The sequence below is a fragment of the Belonocnema kinseyi genome, chromosome 2 (assembly GCF_010883055.1).
Source record: "Belonocnema kinseyi isolate 2016_QV_RU_SX_M_011 chromosome 2, B_treatae_v1, whole genome shotgun sequence".
NCBI lineage: Eukaryota > Metazoa > Arthropoda > Insecta > Hymenoptera > Cynipidae > Belonocnema > Belonocnema kinseyi.
Genome location: NC_046658.1, coordinates 58,300,499 through 58,320,436, shown reverse-complemented (window position 1 = coordinate 58,320,436; position 19,938 = coordinate 58,300,499). Strand labels below are relative to the sequence as shown.

Here is a 19,938-nt window from a genome sequence, read left to right as displayed (position 1 = left end):
TTTTATAGTGTTTTAAATTGAAACATACACTGAAAGACCTTTTGTTAGAATTAATGAAATACATGAATTATACTTTAGTATAATATCGTTCAAAAATAGGGAAAACTGAGGTTTTATTATATTTATTCGCATTTCAGTACCGAAGTTTAACATTATCATGCGAGTATTTAAAACACGAAGACGACAAAGTATTATTCTAAATCCGAAATATTATGAATCTCCATTCCAAGAATTAACACTATGAAAAAGTGATATTCTTTTTACTGAGTTTTCTAAAAATAATTTAAATAAAAAGAATAGTGAATATCTTAATCTCGAAAACTTATTTCAGAAATTAATATTGTCAATATGAAGTTGACAGAAATCTGAGACGCATAGAAAACTATGAAATCATTATTCTTGATTTTTCATATAGTTTCGTTTGAGAATTCTCCTCGATTATTTCCGCCATTTTCCGATTGAGCCGAAAAGTTATGATTCACAACATTTTAAATAAAAGTTAACCCTTTCTATTTTAAATTAATTCATTTACTATGGAACTTAAAACATTAGGAATTCTTTCTGACGAAATTTATACACTAAGGTAATATGATTTAATTCAATGAGTGCAATTTATAAAATATTCATTCTAAATACGCTCAAGTTTATTATACTGAGTTACTGAGATATCAAATTAGAGAATATTATTCATACGAGAATATTATCAGATCCGTTAAAAAAATGTATTTTATATAAAATCAATTCATCATCAATCAATCATAATGCCCTGAGTTTTCAAGCGACGCCACTTAGCCGAGATTTTCACCAAATATTCGATAATGTAAGTTAGTCGTGGGGTTTAGTTGTTAGGGAATGCGTTAGTGCTTTAGGTAAGTTAGGTTCGAATCTGCCGTTCCGATTTTCCATAGCGATTAAGCGTGCGATTATGTATGTAGTGAAAAAATTAAGTATATAGTAATAAAAATAATAATTATACGCGTGTTTATACATTTAGTTGTATTTAATTTGTGTATTCAGTTCCTCCTTCTGAAGGCTAAATCTTTTGGTGGAGTGAGTTATTTTTCATATAGTCGTTTGAGATTCTCATATGCCTTGTATGGCAACTTCAAACGATGTTTTCGCTCTTTCAAATAAAATGTATGAATATCGTTTTAACTTCGCTTGTTAACTTTGATACAGTGAATTTTAAATTCTCGCAAGTTTTATGAGAGTTAATGCAACATCCTTTCCATTTGTTCGAACAAAAATATTAGTTTTGACGGCTGAAAAATGCTATATTAATTTTTGATACGCAAACCCTGTTTTCCCTATTTTGAAACGATATTATTGTAAATTCTTATTCATTTTTATCGTTTATTCTAACAAAAAGTCTCTCAGTGTATATTTTTTTCAGCGTTAGTAAAGTGTATAACTAATTAAATCGCTAATTTTTTGCTTTAATTGAAACTTTACAAATCATACTATCGGATTTAATGTGGTCTCATTTAGAATCCTTCATTCATTTTTAGCTACCAGTACAAATACTTCAGACAGAAGACCGACTAAGAAACGCTTATCACTACTTGCGTAGACGCCTATGAATACCAGAAGAAAAGCAAAACTCTTTTCCCCTTGGGATTTGAAAATGGTACACTTCCAATGCAATAATGATACCGAGCACAAGTCATAAATAATGCGCTCTAAAGCTGAAGCCAACTTCCTTATAGGTTTTCATTTTCTTACCCCCCGCTGAACAACACCCAGTGGTAGTAAAATAGTCACATAAGCGGAAATATTCTTCACACAAATATTTCGCAATGAACCCTTCTTCTTCTTCTTCTTCATATAAGAAGATGCACTCTATTCGCACTTGACTTATCAAAGGTCAATATGTTTTTAAAGTTTTCAAATGCCCAGCTTCAAAAAAAAATGTCTAGACTATATTTTATGGCATCGGTATTAGGTTGGCGGACGAGTCTTGTGTAGGAGCAACGCAGCGGGCCAGGGTCACGATGTTTCTTCGCGTTAGGAATAATTAATAAGAGACTGAATTTCTGAATTTTGATTATTTCTTTCGAGAATTCCAGGCAGCCCGAGTCAAGAACCGGTTTCGTAGCACCCCGGATAAAGGAACATTGATTTTATCCTCGGAACACAGGACACGATATATCTGGTATACGACGCAGGATATACGGGTCGCTGTACGCAAATGTGCACGTATTTTGAATTACGGGAAGGATCAAGACCTCTGATACAAAAGATCGCAAAAAACACGGCAGGACGTCACTTTCGTGGGTCTTGCGCTTTAAGATTGTTCTTCAATATCCTCTCCCGTGAATCACATTTTCTGAACAATATTTCACATATTTTTTAACACCAGGAAACCGCCGGAAATTTTTAGTTTAAAAACCATGCATTTTTTAGATTGTTGTTTTTTAGTTTTAAAAAGTTGATATTTTGTTCGAAAATGAATGCTCGGTTTATACTATGATGATTGATGGATTTATGATTTTCTATCGTAAATGCACAATCTATATTTTAGATTCTGGATTACAAAAACAGACACATCTCCTAAAAGATGTAAACTACGATCGACAAAATGGGCCCCTTTCTTGCGAAACGTCACAATTTTTATTCTTAAATAACATCAGTTGATTCCTTGCTCAAATTTTTGGCTGTGGTTTATCAAAGAATAGACTTCATACTTGTTCCCCTATTTCCCCCTTTACTCCTTTCTTTAATGAGTTCCTCTTTTTTCCCTGTTCTCATGATAATTCCCCTTTTTCTCTTTTTTCTAAATGGATGCTTTTTTAAATTAAAAAGTCTATATTACATTTTTGGTTTAGCATTCACCCCTTTTGGTTAAAAATTATACTATTTGATTGGAAATTTAATTATTTTCTACAAAGTTCGACTATTTAGTTAAAAAGTCATCTTTTTTTTTTAAACTTCATTATTTTTATTGAAAAAATTTACCATTCTGTTTCGTCGCTAAAGTTCTGACATCGCCTAATCCCATTCAAAAGCAAATGGGGTTACGTGGTGTCAGAACTTGCGACGATTTTGGGTTTACAGTTCATCTCTTTTGGTTGAAAATCTTACTATTTTGTGGACAATTTTATTATGATGTTGAAAATTCAACTGTTGAAACTAAGACCTTGGCTATTAATGGACCCAAGTGGGGAACCTTACATAACGACTTCGTGAGGTTCTTCGCTCGGGGTGATTGCTAGAGAGATTGATCAGCAACCTGGGTCGGAGCAGTGTTGCGGAACGAACGTGTTATTTACTTAAATAGCACGAGAATTCTGGATCAATCTGAAAAATCTCTATCCCTTCCACACTCTACTTCTTTCCGCTGCCGAGTGAGTCACGCCTACCCCGAAAGGGAAATGGCTTAATGGTGTAATAATTATGTGTGTGTGTGTATTTACATTTAATGGTGTCTTTATGTATGGTTACCTGAATGTCGTAGCCACGCTAACTTTTGAGGGATTTGCCCTATCGAGTCCGCATTTGCTACACTTCTGAAGGTCCCCAAAATGAAGCTTAAATTCGCTAATCAGACATTTTCAACCAAAAAAAAAATTGAGAGCATTTTCAAAATTTCAAAATTTTGAAAAAATTTTTATAAATGTTTCTTATAAATGGGTTAAAGACTTGCAAATTATCTAAGGAAAATTTTTTAATTTTATGAAATTTAGAAAAGTTATATATCTTTTGAAAATTTGTAAATTTTCAAAAAATAGAAAAAATTATTTTTTTCATAGATACAAAAATTTCATTCAAAATTTTCACTGGATATCAAATATATTTCAAAACTATTATAGCCGAATTTTTCGATTAGCCCAAAATTTAGAAAAATAGAGCATTTGCAAAATTTTCAAATTTTTTTTAATTATAAAAATTTTTGTCAAAGTTCTATATAGATGGGTAAAAGACTTGCAAATTATCCAAATAAAAATTTTTTATTTTCATGAAAATTAGCAAAATTATATACTTTTCAAAAAAAGAAAAAAATGGTTTTTAATGGGTTAAGAAATATCAATCCGAATTTCTACTAGATATCAAATATATGTTTTTCGAAACTGTTATCATAAAATTTCTTAATTATCTTGATGAAGCTTTTCAATTAAACACAACCCAGGTGGAAATACACCACCGACCCAGTACTGGCCCAGTACAGACTGCCGGAGTTCCAGTACGGGCTGGCTGTACTGGGCTAGTACTGTGTCAGTACTTGCTTGTAATGCTTGGCGGTACTGGTGTGCCAGCACTGGCGCAATACTGACTGCTAGTACTAGGGCAGTACTGGCAAATCGCTGGCGTACGAAAATGCTGGAGTTAATTTTAAAAATGATAAAAAATTATTTAATTGTTTTAAAGACCATCCATTCATCATCATACGACTGCATATCGTCGGAATATTATTTATAATTACAAAAATATAATTTTGAAACTATTTGTTTAATTTTAACACCCACTATTTCTATAATCTATCTAAAGATATAACAGAAAAGGTATTTAAAAAATAAATAATACTTGACTGCGAATATTTTGTCAATACTTGTTAATGGCACTGCTTAGAATGAATACATATATTACATTTTTAAACATCATATTACAAATAAAATTTCTAACGCTAAGGGGGACGCGAGCCTACATATCTATACTACCTAAATCTATCGCCTAGCAGTCTGGAGTGCTAACCACTGCGCTAAACCGATAAGTGAAACTTGGTGAAAAAGCCATCCTCATAAGGTACAGTTCATAAAAGTTCAAGTACCAAATTTTGATCTCTCTTTTTCTAATTATTTATAATTATACGACGTTATGTGAATGTAAAATAACCAAAACGTTACGCGAAGGTTTAAAGAAAATTGTTATAAAAAAATGGTTGCGCAACGTGGTAAAATTTTTAAGTTCCGTTGATATAAATTTTACCACGTTGCGCAACCATTTTTTTATAACAATTTTCTTTAAACCTTCGCGTAACGTTTTGGTTTTTAGGCGTTTTAGACTATTCTACAACGATTAAGGCATCAAAACACCCTGACAACATTTGTAGACGTGTTTTTTTTTAAAGTCTATTTTTGTACTACTGGCATAGTGTCGCCCCAGTCGTGCAGCCAACGTTCTGCCAGTACTGGGCGAACCACTGGCTGTCTGTACTGGTGGGCAGTACTGGGCCAGTACTGAGCCGGTGGTGAACTCAAGCACACTAACGACATTTCCACCTGGGAATTTATCGAGCGCGAGTTTCGTAATGAGAATGTAATCGTCAAAGCCGTAGGTGCTTTGAGAACCTTCTTTAAAAACAAATCGAAAAAAATTTCAGTTACAATTTATGTTTGTAATTCCTCGGATGTTTAAATCACAGTTTTTGATTTAATTTCTTGTATTTACAATATTTGAAAAAATGTAGTTGAAGTGTACGCATGAAACGTATAAAAACGTGTGTGAAGCGCGAGAGGGTACCCGCGCGCCCTAGGCGCACTCAAACTAGGCGTGCAGCGCCGCGCGCGTAGCGCGCAAAGAAAATGTGCTCGCGCAGCTGGCATATATTTTTTCATTTGATATATAATTAAAAAATTGGTATTAAATTATTATTATCATAATCGCTTAAAAGTCAGCCTCGAAAAATATAATGTTTGGTCGTCAAAACCGGGAAATAGACTGGAATTTTTTGTCAAGATTGAGTGGCCACCTTGTCTTAGTTCATAACGCAACGAGAATCATTGCCAATTCCAGAAATCTATTTAGTTGGCTTCTCGCAAAGGAGATGAAAAGAGAGTGGGACTGGGAGAAGAAGAAAAAAGATTTAACTGGTCAAACTCGTTCGGTCCCTTTAATTTTTAAATGATACTCTGTGACTATCTTTGCTTCTGCATGCATGTCAACCCGTCAGTCACGCACGCATTCAACCTCTTTCATCAGCCCTTCTCAACCACCAATTATCACCGCATCTCGTATCTTGATAAAAAAAAGAAAGATTTCAACGAATCCGTTTTATTAAAAACTTGCAACACCAGTTATAGAAACATACAGGAGCTAATAGGCAATTTAAAAATTGCGCGTGGGATAATTGTCAGTTTGAAAAGTGTTATGGGTTAATTGTGAAGCCGATACAAGGTTTCAAGACATTGTAAGAAATTACCTGATGGTCATTTCCTGAATGTGAGTTATTTCCCGAAGTTTCGGAGCTCCATAGTTTTTTTCTTGCTTGGCATACATATTATAATCTCTGGCTATATCTAATTCCGTCAGAGTCCTATGTAGAGGGGAAGAATTTCAAATATGTGAGAATGTAAGTGCATCTCTGGATACGTCTCATCAATTTGCTGCTAACTAGAGTTGTCGCATTACGTTTTCTCTTTATCTTAAAAAGCGCATTACATAAATTACAAACTGGAAGAGAGCATATCATCTTCTTATCAGAATGCTGTATCTACCCACGGCCACCATTCCAATGAAGATCGTGTTTACAAATTTTACATATTATTATCCTTATTTTATCCATTTTTATCTAGTTTCTTAAAATACTAAACACTGTTCAAAATTTAACATCATCAATTATAAGGTAATGCGAAAAATAAATGATTTTAAAACGGCAAACTTTTCGTTTTTCTCCCGATGGGGGGTAAAATTACTTTTCATACCTGGGCGAACAAAACCTGATAATGTTGGCATAAGAAAACAATGAACTATCGAATTAGGATAAAGTTCCGAAAAGCGCTTACCTCCGATTAATACGAAACGTCGTACACTTATGTATTTTGACACGCTGATCATGAATATGATAGTGAAAATACCCGCAAATTTGATTTTCGTGGTGAAAACCATGGAAAACCCATGAAAATCATGTTTCTTTACATTTATCTCAGTGAATAGTGAAAATGTATAAAAAAGCTTCAAATAAAAGTTGTAGATCCTTTGAAAATACATATTTTATGGTGAATATGTTTTTACCCTACGACTGATGGTTTTCGACAAAATAGACGATAAATATGAAAAATCACAGATATACTGCAAAATGTTTAGCGTTGCGACTTAAATTGTATAAAAAATTCCTGGAAGGCTAGATGGACGTTAAATATTGAAAATCGCAGAAATACTGAACATAAAAAATTCTTGGAAAGTTAAGACCTGAATGACCTGTCATTGGTATGCCCCCCCCCCCATGGCACGTTGAAAAGGGCGTCGTGTCTGACCTAAGTTATTTTTGTGATCAGTCATTGGAATGCCTTCCCGCCCCCAGGACATGTTGGAAAAGGGGTCTTGTGTGACCTAAGTTTTTCCTGGGACCAGTCACAGGGGCGCCTTCCCGCCCCCCATGACACGTTGGAAAGGGGGTCGTCTCTGACCTAAGTTATTTTTGTGACCAGTCATTGGGATGCCTTTCCACCCCCATGAAACTCTGGGAAGGGTGTTGTGTATGACTTAAGTTATTTCTGCGGCCAGTCACAGGAATGCCCCCCCCCCCCCATGAGACGTGGGAAAGGGGGCCGTGTGTTACCTAAGTTATTTCTGTGGCCAGTAATAGGTGTGCCTTCCCACCCCCTATCACACGTTGAAAAGGGTATCGTGTGTGACTTTAAGCAACTCTACACTTCGTACCGACATTTACCTTATTTTCTCGAAAACTGTCAGTCGTAGGGTAAAAATATATTGAACATAAAATATATATTTTTCAAGGATCTACAACTTTAATTTAAAGCTTTTTTATAAATTTTCACTATTTACTAAGATAAACGTAAAAAAACATGATTTTTATGTGTTTTTCATAGTTTTCACCATAAAAATCAAATTTGCGCTTTAACATTTCAAGCTTTTAAGACTTTATTGAATTTGAAAGGTTCAATTTGTCTTATTTTTAATATTTATTTCAGGGGAATCTATACAGGAGTGGCCGGATTGGATCATTCTTAAGAGTACGTCATTTTTATTGATTGGAATATGCAAAAAGTGCGTTCCTAAAAGTTAAGAAAAAATATTTTGTTCACTGCTTAACATAAATTAAATACACTTTATTGATATATGAAAAGAAATGAATTTCGAACATAAGAAAACATTGTTGATTTTGATCATTACCCAAGTGCGAAGTCACATGCGGCCCAAAATTGGCCCATAGTCGGCAAAAATATTTCCGAAGCTCGGCTGCCATTATCGCGCCAATGACGAAATGATAACTAGGGCCTGCACTTGGCAGCCAAGGTTTGGCTACCATTGTCGGCCCAACACTGGGTACCAGTACTGGACCAAACCTGGCTGCTATCGTCGCGCCATTGCTGGATTGATAACTATGGCCTTGAATTTGCAGCCAGGGCTTGGCTGCCATTGTCGGCCCAACACTGGCTACGATCTAAGGATATGACAAAAAAGATATTTAAAAAATAAATATTAATTGATTGCGAGTACTTTGAATATAAATATTAATGGTCCTGCTTAGACTGAATAGATATATTTCATTTTGAACATTATATTACGAATAAAATTTCTAATGCTTCGGGGTATCGAACCTACATCTATGTACCTACATCTATTGCCTAGCAGTCGGACGTGCTAACCACTCCGCTAAACCGACAAGTTGAAACGCTGTGAAAAAGTCATCCTCATAAGCTGCAGTTCAGAAAAGTTAAAGAACCAAATTTGAAGCCCTCTTTTTCTAATTATTTATTATTATGCGACGAAATGTTAACAGGAATATCAACACAATAATTTAAATCGATTACAATTTTTCTTTGCGTAATATTTTATTTTTTCCGTTGTAGCCTGCTTTACAACTTTTTGCAATGACAGGAAATGTAATTTTTCATAAACATTAAAAATTTTTAATGCCAGGAATTAACAAATTTTATCGTGAACTTTGACAATTTTTCAATAATTTTTTTTTATCTTTCGTGTAAAATTTATTTATTAGGTGCTAAAATTGAGACTTTACGAAACAAAGTGCCGATTCTTAGTCAAGCATCGGTGGAGAATCGGCGAATATAAATAGCCAATATAGGCTGCCAATACTGGCTCAAAATTGGGCCCATTTAAATAAAACATGGTTTTCCGTGATAAAAGTGACTCTTGGCCCAGTAATGTGCCGTCACTGGACCAGACTTTGGCTGATCCTCGTGAAACATGGTTCCGCGTACTAAAAGTGATACTTGGCGCAATAAAGTGCCGATACTGGGCCAAGCATCGGTGGAGGATCGGCAAATATAAATAGCCAATATAGGCTGCCAGCATTGGCTCAACACTGGGCCGATTAAAATGCCGATATTGGCCCAATAACTTTAGCCGACCTTTGGCTGCCAAAATTGGACCAACACTGGGCCGTGTATTCAGCTCCGGCAATTCGCACTTGGGTATAGTCAGCGACGTGACTTTCATATTTAAATGTTGAACAATTAATTGTACTTTTCATCGTTTGATTGTTTTTATTTGCGAGTAAATAATATTTCATATTTTTTAATTATGCATGAATGAGTGTGCTTTCGTCTATAATTTGTCTACCATAATCGATTACCTATATTCGGAAATCTAGACAGGATGTGAACGTAGCTCGAGGTTTTCGGAATAACGGATGTTATCAAAACTTTGTAAACCAAAAAAGTTGAATGAATAGTTCAATCTTCCCACAGCGCAAATTACCATTTTCAATTATTTATTATAAAGTATATGAAACATTAAGAAACTGATCTAATCCTAAAATGATTTACTTTTAAAAATCTCCAGTTTAAAATTGCTTGAATTTGAATGTTTTAATCGGAAAATTTTAATGTCTAATCGTTTATGCTTTAATTGAAGTGAACGTTTAATTTATCAGGTGTAAATATAAAACGGAAAATTTTCAATTTTAGTTTTAAAAGTTTCATTATTTAGAAATTAACAATATTTGAATTTGGAACATTACAGAAATCAAAAATTCCTATAGACTGTTCGAATTTTCGAAATCAAATGTTTTAAACGAACATGATACAAATTTAAAAACGTATGTTTTTAAATGCTATTTTTTATTATTAATTTTTAAGGTTGATTACTAAAAACCTTTGGTGGACCTTTTTAGACATTAAGATTTCCGAAAATAATTAACCAATTTCTAAACAGCCTAAAACAACTTTTTTGAATTAAGGGAGTAAGAAAATATGAAAATAAGAGATTAAGGAATGTATTTGTGATGGACACAAAATTTTTCAAAATATAGGAACAATTAAAATTTTTACGATTTGTGTTATTTGCATTTAGCTTTTTAAAATATCCTCTCATTTTATAGTATGAGAAATCAACATAGAGCGTTACCGGACATTTCATGAAAAATATTTATCATTATTACCCGTGCAGAAATTGCCAAATGTTTACCTTTTTTCCGATTTGGGACAGATTGGGCACACAATTTTGTGGTTTTTAAATTTGGCCCCGTCTAGACCCCGACTTAACAGCCAAGCTTACCAGTAGATGGCGCTCCATTAATTTCGGGGACTAAAGTGGGTTGACTCCAAATCTCCAAGTTTCAATTTAAAGTGTCAAGCGTCAAAAATATTTCCATTATTATTTGAAATAGTGACAAAATAAGTGGGAAAAATGCCAAAAGTGAGCACAAGACGAATGCGTAGGTATAGTACACTTCAAAATATTCCTGAATTACGTATTGAAGACTATAATAAATAAATTTATTAAGAATGTTAAAATGAAACCTAACCTCGAAATGAGGTTATTTATTTATACTTTATTTGATATTTTCCACGATTAGGTTCAATATAGAAATTGAAAGCAACTTCAATTTAGAAATTAAAACCAAAAATATATTGCAAAATACTTAAATGGTTTATCATACACAAATGCTGGCGGTGATATTGCGTTGTTTGACTTTTTCCGTTTGCTCGAAAAAAAGTGTCTGGCATACTCCAATTTTTTCATATCGCGATCTGTTAGGTAACCTGATATTTATATTCTCAAATTTCAGTTAAGGAGGTGATATATTCGATTTTAATATTATTTTATTTAAGAATCCCTTTTAATTAAGAATTAGAAAAATAAATTAATATGGGCCCGATCGGGGCCAGGTATGGTTATCTCTGGGCGCAGCGCTTGGGCCCCAATCAGGCATCGAGTTTCATTTCGAGTCTGGCCCCATCTAGATAGTCTGATTTGGGCCAAATTCTGCCCGATCTGGCCCCTATCAGATCCAAATTGGAATTTCTGCACGGGTAACTGTTATATGGAATGAACTTTGTTAAATAGATTGTTAATTATACAAATATTTTTGCAAGCATAACATTAACAATTTTAGACCGCATTATGAATAGTTTGAAGAATTATTTTAGAATTTTATCCCAAAGTAGCAATGCAGCGTGACCAGGCAAAAAACTTGTAGGACAGACTTTAAAGTGAATTTTAAAATCCTAAACGCTACTCTTGATTTGTATCTTTTTAGACTCAGTATAAGTCGTACCTGTAAATATAAAATATTTTAAAATTATTTTAATATTATTAAGTAATTGTACAGTAGGCGTAAGCCGTAGGGTGACCAGAAAAAAAAACAATTTTGGTTTTCTCAGGAGCGAAAGGCAAATAACGGTAGTTTATGGTATTGTAGAAGGTAGATTTTTGTAAAGAAATTTTTAAACAATATTTAGAGGTGACGCATCGTCTTTAAAGTTCTTATGCAATTAACATAGGGAAAACCAAATATTTTTTAATTTAAGGTTTTAACCACGAAGTTACCCACTTTTTAATTTGAACTTTTAATATGTTGTTCTTGAGGTCTTTAGAATCTATATAAAAGCATTTTTTAAGTGAAAAATTCGTAATCAATATTATGTACGGTTGCCTAAAAAATGCTATTTTCCACTGTTTTCAAAGACTAATAACAGCCCCAATAATATATATCTGATACGGAAATTCGGAGAATATTTTCCTTTAAGGTTGAAGATTATATTTTTTGAAAAAGCAGATTAAGAAAAAGTATAATTAAACGTGCTACATTGAAAACAAATCTGAGTAAATTTTTGAAATTTGACAGGTCTACGACTTAAGCTGTTTAATTTTCGGGGCGGAGCCCTCATCCGCTATTTGCCTTTCGCTACTAAGAAAACCAAAAGTGTTTTTTTCTGGTTACCCTATTTTACAGTTTAAATTCGTAGTTTAAGATGGGTGTGTGAGAAAACATTTTGCGTACTTTTTCATTTGTCATTTTTATACGAATTTGTCTAAAATCGGGAAACTTTACTGAATTGTGCTTTAAAATGACTTCTTTACTGAGATAATTTAAGAACAAAATTTATATTTGAAGGAAAAGTGAAAATTACTGGGAATTGAAGTGGTCAACTTTTTGGCGATCACCCTTAACCCCGTTAAATGTGAGATTTTTATTTTAATGTTTTGCCCCTTTTCTACTTCAAATTGAAAAGTGCTGAAGAATATTGATTTGACATTGTAAAATTTCTTTAAATTCCCTAAAGATTAAAGGACTTTAAATTAAAAGGACATTTTCTTACCGATCTCTAAAATAGGGATTATAAGTGTGTACAGATATTAGAATATTGCCTTGGGAAAAGAATTTAGTTGCTTGTAAATTTCTAATATTATTCAGTGGAAATATGTTTACTTAGATATATCCTGCGACAATAAATCTGTCACGAACATATAAAAAAAAGCCTTGAAGTAAATTGTTGCTCTGAAGCCCCTTCCGTTTCCAAGTCTACGCACAGGTGTTGCGAATCCCGCAAGACGCACAAGGGCACCTTCTTGAGTGGGTGTTTTCGAGTTCATCGCTATTATATCCCACCACCATTACACTTCCATTGCGGGGACTAACGAGGTTTGCGTAATTGGAGGCAGTCGCATTGCGGTGGATCTCGAAGTCGAGGGAAAAGAAAAGGGCCATCCAGGAGGATCGGCAAAAGTGGCTATCGGCTAGCCGCTAGGGGCTAGGTATGTGAGAAGAGCCAAGGTGTGTCTCGTGTGTCTTCCACCTTAGCCCACCTCGCCAAATGAGTGTGTGTGCCTCATGCTGATGGTGTGCACCGATGCACTGGCTATGTTGTAAAAGTTGTAAGGCATAAGCCATCCATACGTAGAGAGCGTAGATCGTAGAAACGTTGAACATACCAAGGATCTTAGGCTTAGGAGACCGAGCATTTCCCCAAGGGGCGATACGACAGCCGGAAGGGGAACGAGGCACTTCAAGATGGCTGACAATCTCTAACTGCATATTACGAGCCCAGCCCAAGATTCCTTTAGAAGGTTACCTCAATCTACCACTTTCCTTTTATTGGCTGCAACGTATTGCTTCGATCTTCTCAATCAGGCTCAGACATGCTAAGAATCATTAATACCAGCGTGCTGGGTGTGCATTCTTTTTCCTACTTGTTCTACTTTTGTAAAACGCCATGTTCCAAGGTTTGGATAATAGATTTACCTCTTCAATCGAAAGAAATTAATTTAATCGGATAAGATTATCTCAGTAATAAGGGAGTTTCAAAGTCAGTATTTTTCTATTCTCGTATCAATTCTCAATTTCGTTATTGTCTTCGAGTTCCATAGGTGGGGAAATTAATTTCAAATAATTTTGGATTAAATTATGCCTAGTGGGAAATTGCCAATGTTAAAAATTGGGTCATTGGTGTAGCTACTGTATCTCTTTAAATGGCTAATAGTTGACTCAGCTAATTTTTTTTCAATGTACCCTTACAATTCAGGCTTTGATTTATTAACGACAGCCTGCATAGTAAATCAAGGATCAGTGACGTCATTCTTATTTTACGAACCCATTGATCCTGGTTAGTCATCCTTCCCAGAATTAGACTTATCTTTTGGACGATGAGTTAGTTTTTGTGCTTGTCGGCCATAATATTAAGGTATACCAAGAATTTCCTGCAGGATTGCAAGATAAGGTATGTGCCAGACATCCAGACAACTATGACATTATTCGCATTTTATCTGAGGATTTATATTTTTGTCCTTAAACAATACATTGCGAATAGAATATTACCCTAGATAAAATGCATTTGAATTAGGTTTAGTAACCATTAATTAGGATTGTCTTATCGAAAATTACATTTCGCATATAGCAACTTGATCAATTGAGCTTGTCTCAAGCGGAATGTTTTTATTTAAAAAAGTTTTCCTTGTAAGATTAATCACTCTGCTGGAGATTTAAACGAGGTAGCAAAGTGAGTTGAATTTGCTGCCATCTGCCTGGGATTGTGTGATAAGGATCGATGCACAAAGTGAGGCAAGGATTGGTGACGTCATTCACATCTCATTTTATGGAACATCCCTTGCTATACAGTCATTCCTTTTAGTATTCCATGGTGCCTAACATTGTTTTTAAATTTTTGGTCAACAAAAAAAATGCTAATCTAATAAATTAGAGAGAGGATTAGGATTTCGATTATTATTATTATTTGATCATTTTTGCACGGGGCTGTCCCAGTATATATCATCAGTCACGGACGCATTTTTATAATGCAATCAAGTGATCTGATGAAAGCAGTCTGCCCAGACATATTGGACAAAGCATGGTTTTACCCCATCATTGACGGACTAGGTTGCAGTCAAGTACACGATGGGGGGACCTACAGCTTAAGGTGGGTTCCGAACCACCAGACCCTCGGTAAAGGTACATTAAAAAATTTCCAGAGGTACCGGCTCAGGGATCGAACCCCGGACCTCTGCGGTGAAGTCCGGGGGTCTAACCAACTGAGCCACCGAGGCTCTTTTAAAGGGGAAAAACATTTCAGTGTTGAAATGTTGTCACAGGCTTATACTGCGCAACATGTCGAAGGCATTTTTTAGTTAGAGATGGATTATTATTTATATTATTACTATTATTATTTATATTATATTATTATTATTATTTATTATTACTTTTCTATCCCTTCCTCACATTACTCCTTTCCCCACCGTGTGAGTCACGCCTACCCCGAAAGGGAAATGGCCTACTGGTGAAATAATAGTAATAACACCATTAAGCCATTTCCCTTTCGGGGTAGGCGTAACTCACTCGGTGGGGAAGAGAGTAATGTTCGGCAGACATATACAATTTTTAGATTGATCCGGAATTCTCGTGTTATTTATTTAAATAACACGTTCGTTCCGCAACACTGCTCCGATCCAGGTTGCTGATCAATCTCTCTAGCAATCACCCAAGTGAAGATCCTCACAAAGTCGTCATGTACGGATCCCGACTTGGGTCCATTGGTACACTGTTAACAATAATATTAACTTTAATATTCCCATGTGTATGAAAATTAATACACTAAGCATACGAAATCGCCATTAAGAGCGCGTATATTAAATTTCATATACATTCATGTTAATCACTTGCGAGAAAAATCATATGATTTCTTTTTTCACAAATTTAAAATAAGTTTAGCTGTAATTTTCGATTCTAAATAATAAATAATGATACCCTCTTTCTGTTAACCGAAAATAAAATTGGATTTCAAGTCGAAAAGTTCAATCAAGCAAATAAATAACAGACTTAACCTACAATTAACTGTATTCGACTTAAGTTTTGACCATTTAGAACGAATTTAGGGGAAAAAAATTTCCCGCACATTGCATTTCCATTATAAATAACAACTGAGTCGACGAATTCTAGATTATTAATTTTACTGAGAATATTTGAGAAGATTTAAAGAAATGAAAGCAGGTTGAGTTTTTATGCACATTGCTGTACTGACCTGTATATTAAATTTGATACAGATGTATGTTAAATTCACTACACCAATGTATGTTACATTCCAGTAGCGGTAGTGCATATTTGCTTCACACACATGTATATTAAACCGCATACAGATTTTTCTTACAGTGTATCCAAGGTCTTGTGTTTCAGGCGTCATTTACTCTACTGACACTCTTTTTATTCAATATTTTCCGCCATACTTTTCTGTCCTGGCATACTTCTCTAGCTTCTTTTACGTCCATGCATTTTTTCATGCAGGCTCTCCTGTTTCTGTGGCTTCTTATGTCTCTTCTGACTAAGGTCTCATTCACACATTCTAACCATTCTTTCCGCGTTCTGCCTCTGGGCACGCTGCCATTTACTTTACCTTAATATACCTGTTTCGTTAGTCGTTCATTTGGCATTCTCGTAACATGTCCGAACCATCTTAACCGATTTCTTTCCCATGTGTCTACTAACGTCTCTTCTGCACCACATTCTTTGATAATTATCTCGTTACTCACTTTGTCCATCAGAGTTTTCCCGCATATTATGCGCAAAAATCTCATGTCAATTGTGTTAATTTTATTCTTATCTTTTTCTTGATATGCCCATGTCTCGCTGCCGTATAGTACAGTCGGTACAAATATTGAATTATGTATTGCTAATTTAGCTTTATTTGATATATTTTTGCTTCTGACAAGGGGCCCTGCTTTACCAATAACGTTCTTACCTTCGTTTATGCGTCTATCTAACTCCTCATCTATCATCCCGTTCCTAAAATATAAATAAAACAATGATCTATTATAGTTGGGATGCAATTAAATATTCATCAAGTACTAGAAATAGAAATACAATTGGATTTTTATGTTTGTGAGATCAATAGCAGGACCTCCTAAACTGAAGCTCATCTTATTTAATCTCTTGTTTCTGCCCCCATCCCTCTACATTTCCAAGAACAGGTAAAATTTTCTTCAAGCTTGGCCTCTACTGGCACCATGATGATTGCTTCCAGCAGTCTTGCATGTCTCTCTTCAACAAGATGGCTGTTTTCTTAGCAGTTCTTGGAGTTTTTGTATCAACTACTTCTCCAAAAAACCATCTCTCAAAATATGTACACTGTAGCACACTTTTAAGGCCCCTTTGAGGATCAAACAAGACCTCCAAGCCGACCTCTACCTGCAGTCTCGCCAACTAGTGAACCGACCAGGCAAACCGGTGTCGGCCCTCTTGGGCCCAACTCCTCCTCCTGGTTCTCGTGTCAAAGCACCACCACCACTACCGGCAACGGCAGCTCGGCAACCACCACAACCGGCATAGCCGAGTCAGTACCACTACTACGATCGTCATCGTCGTATCGACTCCTTTCTCTCGCCGCGTCCTTCTTTAACCGATCCAGCTTACAATCAAAACCTACCACGTCCACAAGTAGAACTCTTCATAATTCCTGCATCAGGTGCAAGGTAGTCTATCAAGGCAAGGAAGGTGAAGGCCAAACGTGCACGGACATGTAAAATTTTCCATTCGAACCCGGCCCTTCAAAATCCTGAATCCTTGGACAACCTGGTCCAGGAATGCTGCGAAAGACCGGTTTCTCGGTGCGGAAAGACCTTAATCGCGTGGGTGGATAAGATGTAGTGTGGACTTCTGACAGTGCCGTCAACCCGGTTTCTTGGAATTATTTCGGCACTTTCTATGCTGGTTATTTTGGTTGTACCATTTTGGCTAAGTAAAAACATTTTTTTGCGTTATTATTGTAGTGTTGTGGAACTGTGTTTGAACTAAATAATCCGTCAATTGGTTTGGCATAACCTCCTAACTGCATTGTTTTCCTATATTCTGAGGTAAAATCAGTATTTGCGCAATTTTTTAATACAGGTACTGACTTGCAAAAGTCATGAAAGGATGTTCTTCAACACAGCCAGTGTAAAGTTCAGGTCCAAAGGCCTGTTCCCCAACTGTAAGGGGTTTGGTGGACCGGGCTGAAATAGTGATTTGAATGCCTGCAACTCTGATTTGAACTTTGGATCTCTTAGTGATTTCGTGAAGAGTGTTTTCGCCCTCGAGGGATTTCGACAGATCTGCTTTCGAGGCTCGGTAAAAGCGAGTGGACGACAAGCCGGTCGACCAAGGAGAACGAGAGTAGTGGCTGAGCCATGCAACAGCGTCAGTAGGCGCGAGAGGGAAGGCAAAGCAAAGAGGGGAAAAAAGAGTTTGGCAGCAAAACCACGGGCGAAAAGGAAAACAGGTGAAGCGAGTTTGCCACTGGGTATACACCAATGTCACAGTAGCGCGAATGCGCCGAAGATATCTCGTACGCTGCCTTACGCTACCAACCACGTGCTTCCTCTCGAGTTGTACTCCACTGTAAGTGACTTGGACCGTACAAATTCTTGAATATCATATAAAAATAAACAAATTCTGTGTAAAGAAACATCCTTATTGTAAATCAAGATTTGAATGAAAGTTTCGCTGACAAATTACTATGCAGCATTGTGATATGCTTTTTTTGTATGTAGTGGAAATCATAAATACTTGTTTTCCAGGTTTCGAAATATTAATTCGATGCTTGGTGATGCATTAATGATGGAACAATAACGAGTAGGTGGTGAAGTTGCAATCTCTTGCCATTTGCTGTGGTGTTTTCAGCGACTTAAGAAGTCGATGCACATGATGCGCGTCGAAATTGTGCAAAGTTTTGTGTCAAGTTAGTGAAGCGATTTTTATTTTGAGTGAAGATTAAATAGTTTTGTTTTTTGTGGCATTCAAAGATGGATAGAAACGACAACGGCATTGGAGGAGGTGGTACTGGCGGTGGTGGGGTTGGAGGGGGAGGTGGCATCGGAGGAAATTCTGGATCGCCCCTCAACTCATCTTCCACAAATGGACCTATTTTCAATAGCAACAGCGTAGCCGACACTCAGGTATATACTGTTCTATATGCATATAGGATTAAGCTTAAGGGATGTCCCGGTACATTTGTGCGCCACGTGGATCTTCGTAAGGGCTTGCAAATGCGCTTGTCATATGAGTTTGACGCATTGGAAAGACCCTTTAAATTTTAAGGAGATTATATTCTCAGAAATGATTTTCGAAAATAGCTTGGTACTTAGGGGGTACAAAATAATTAGTATTATTTACTGTACGAAACGAGCTTCTTCAATTACGCTACCTTACAGAACGAAAATAAATATTCTATAATCGCGATTAATAATAAGCTAATCCTTGAGTATCAATACTCGAAACTTGTTTCATTCAATCAGCAACCTCTTTTTCTCGAGATAAAGCAAGAAATACTTTTGGCGCACGAAATTACCACAATTCTTGGAAATCAATTCGCACTTTTTCGTATAGTTTTCAATTGACTTTAGTAAAAATGTACGAGATACGAAGTATGTGAACGTTGTCTTGTTCGCAACGGTATAGCCTATGGTCCCTCCTACTTACGACGCGGCGAAACTTGATTTGCCAGTCTATACACATGAGAATAATCATAAACACGCGCATGTTTCAACGGTACACCCAAACCAATGAGCTGATGAAACGAGTTTTTGGGGCGAGTCTAACCGTTAATTTCAATTTTCTATACATCGAATGATGACATTGGCAGAGCTGATTATAATTTCTAGACAAGAGTCATGCGAATGCTGACGTGGAAACGTTTATTGGAGAGGTAGGCTAGATAAGCGAGGCAATCCTACACCCCTAGCTCGATAAGGCCTCGTTCCTAACTGCATTCCGCAGTCGGGACATTACTGCGAAGAAAGTCGATGGCACGGCCTAAGGCCGATCTTTCAATGCAGCCGATTTTCCTTGCGGTATTCCAAGGAGCTCGTAGAGTCGTAGAATAAGAAAGAGAGATTCGTTGTTGCTTTAAACGTACACGTACAATATTGTATATATGTACATGTAGCGAATGGTTCGTGGACTGCATTATAGACTGACACCAAGATGCAGTCATGCAGCTGGAGTGCCAGCGGTTTGACTCACTCGACATTCTTTCCTTCATCCTTCCCGTCCTGATATTAACGATTTGGTAACTCGTGCGTTGAATCCAAAGATATTTGACAATTTTACGGCAGAGTTGTATAGGTAAGTTGCCAGGTGATATGCGAATATTTTGAAAGGGTTCGCAATTCAGATATTTGGCATAACGATATCAGAGAGAAAGTTAACGCATGAATATGGGGTGAAGTTTAGCCTACGACTTATTTACGATTACATTGAAACTTAATGAGACATGTGTTAGTTAATTTAAATAAATATTAGATATATATTGCAAAGAGAGATTCAATAAA

At 35.9% G+C, this 19,938-nt stretch overlaps 1 protein-coding gene across 3 annotated transcripts in view; it reads left to right on the top strand.

Annotated features, from left to right (window-relative positions):
* Positions 1-19,938, top strand: part of LOC117168464 (tight junction protein ZO-1) — a 154,016-nt gene that overhangs the window by 76,650 nt on the left and 57,428 nt on the right. For 2 of the 3 annotated variants that reach the window (XM_033354133.1, XM_033354135.1), the window contains exon 3: positions 18,412-18,564. In XM_033354133.1, coding sequence (XP_033210024.1) covers positions 18,412-18,564 — 153 coding nt within the window. Of the gene's footprint in view, positions 1-16,995; positions 18,008-18,186; positions 18,565-19,938 lie in introns of those variants that run through there. The other variant, XM_033354134.1, reaches the window with a different exon arrangement.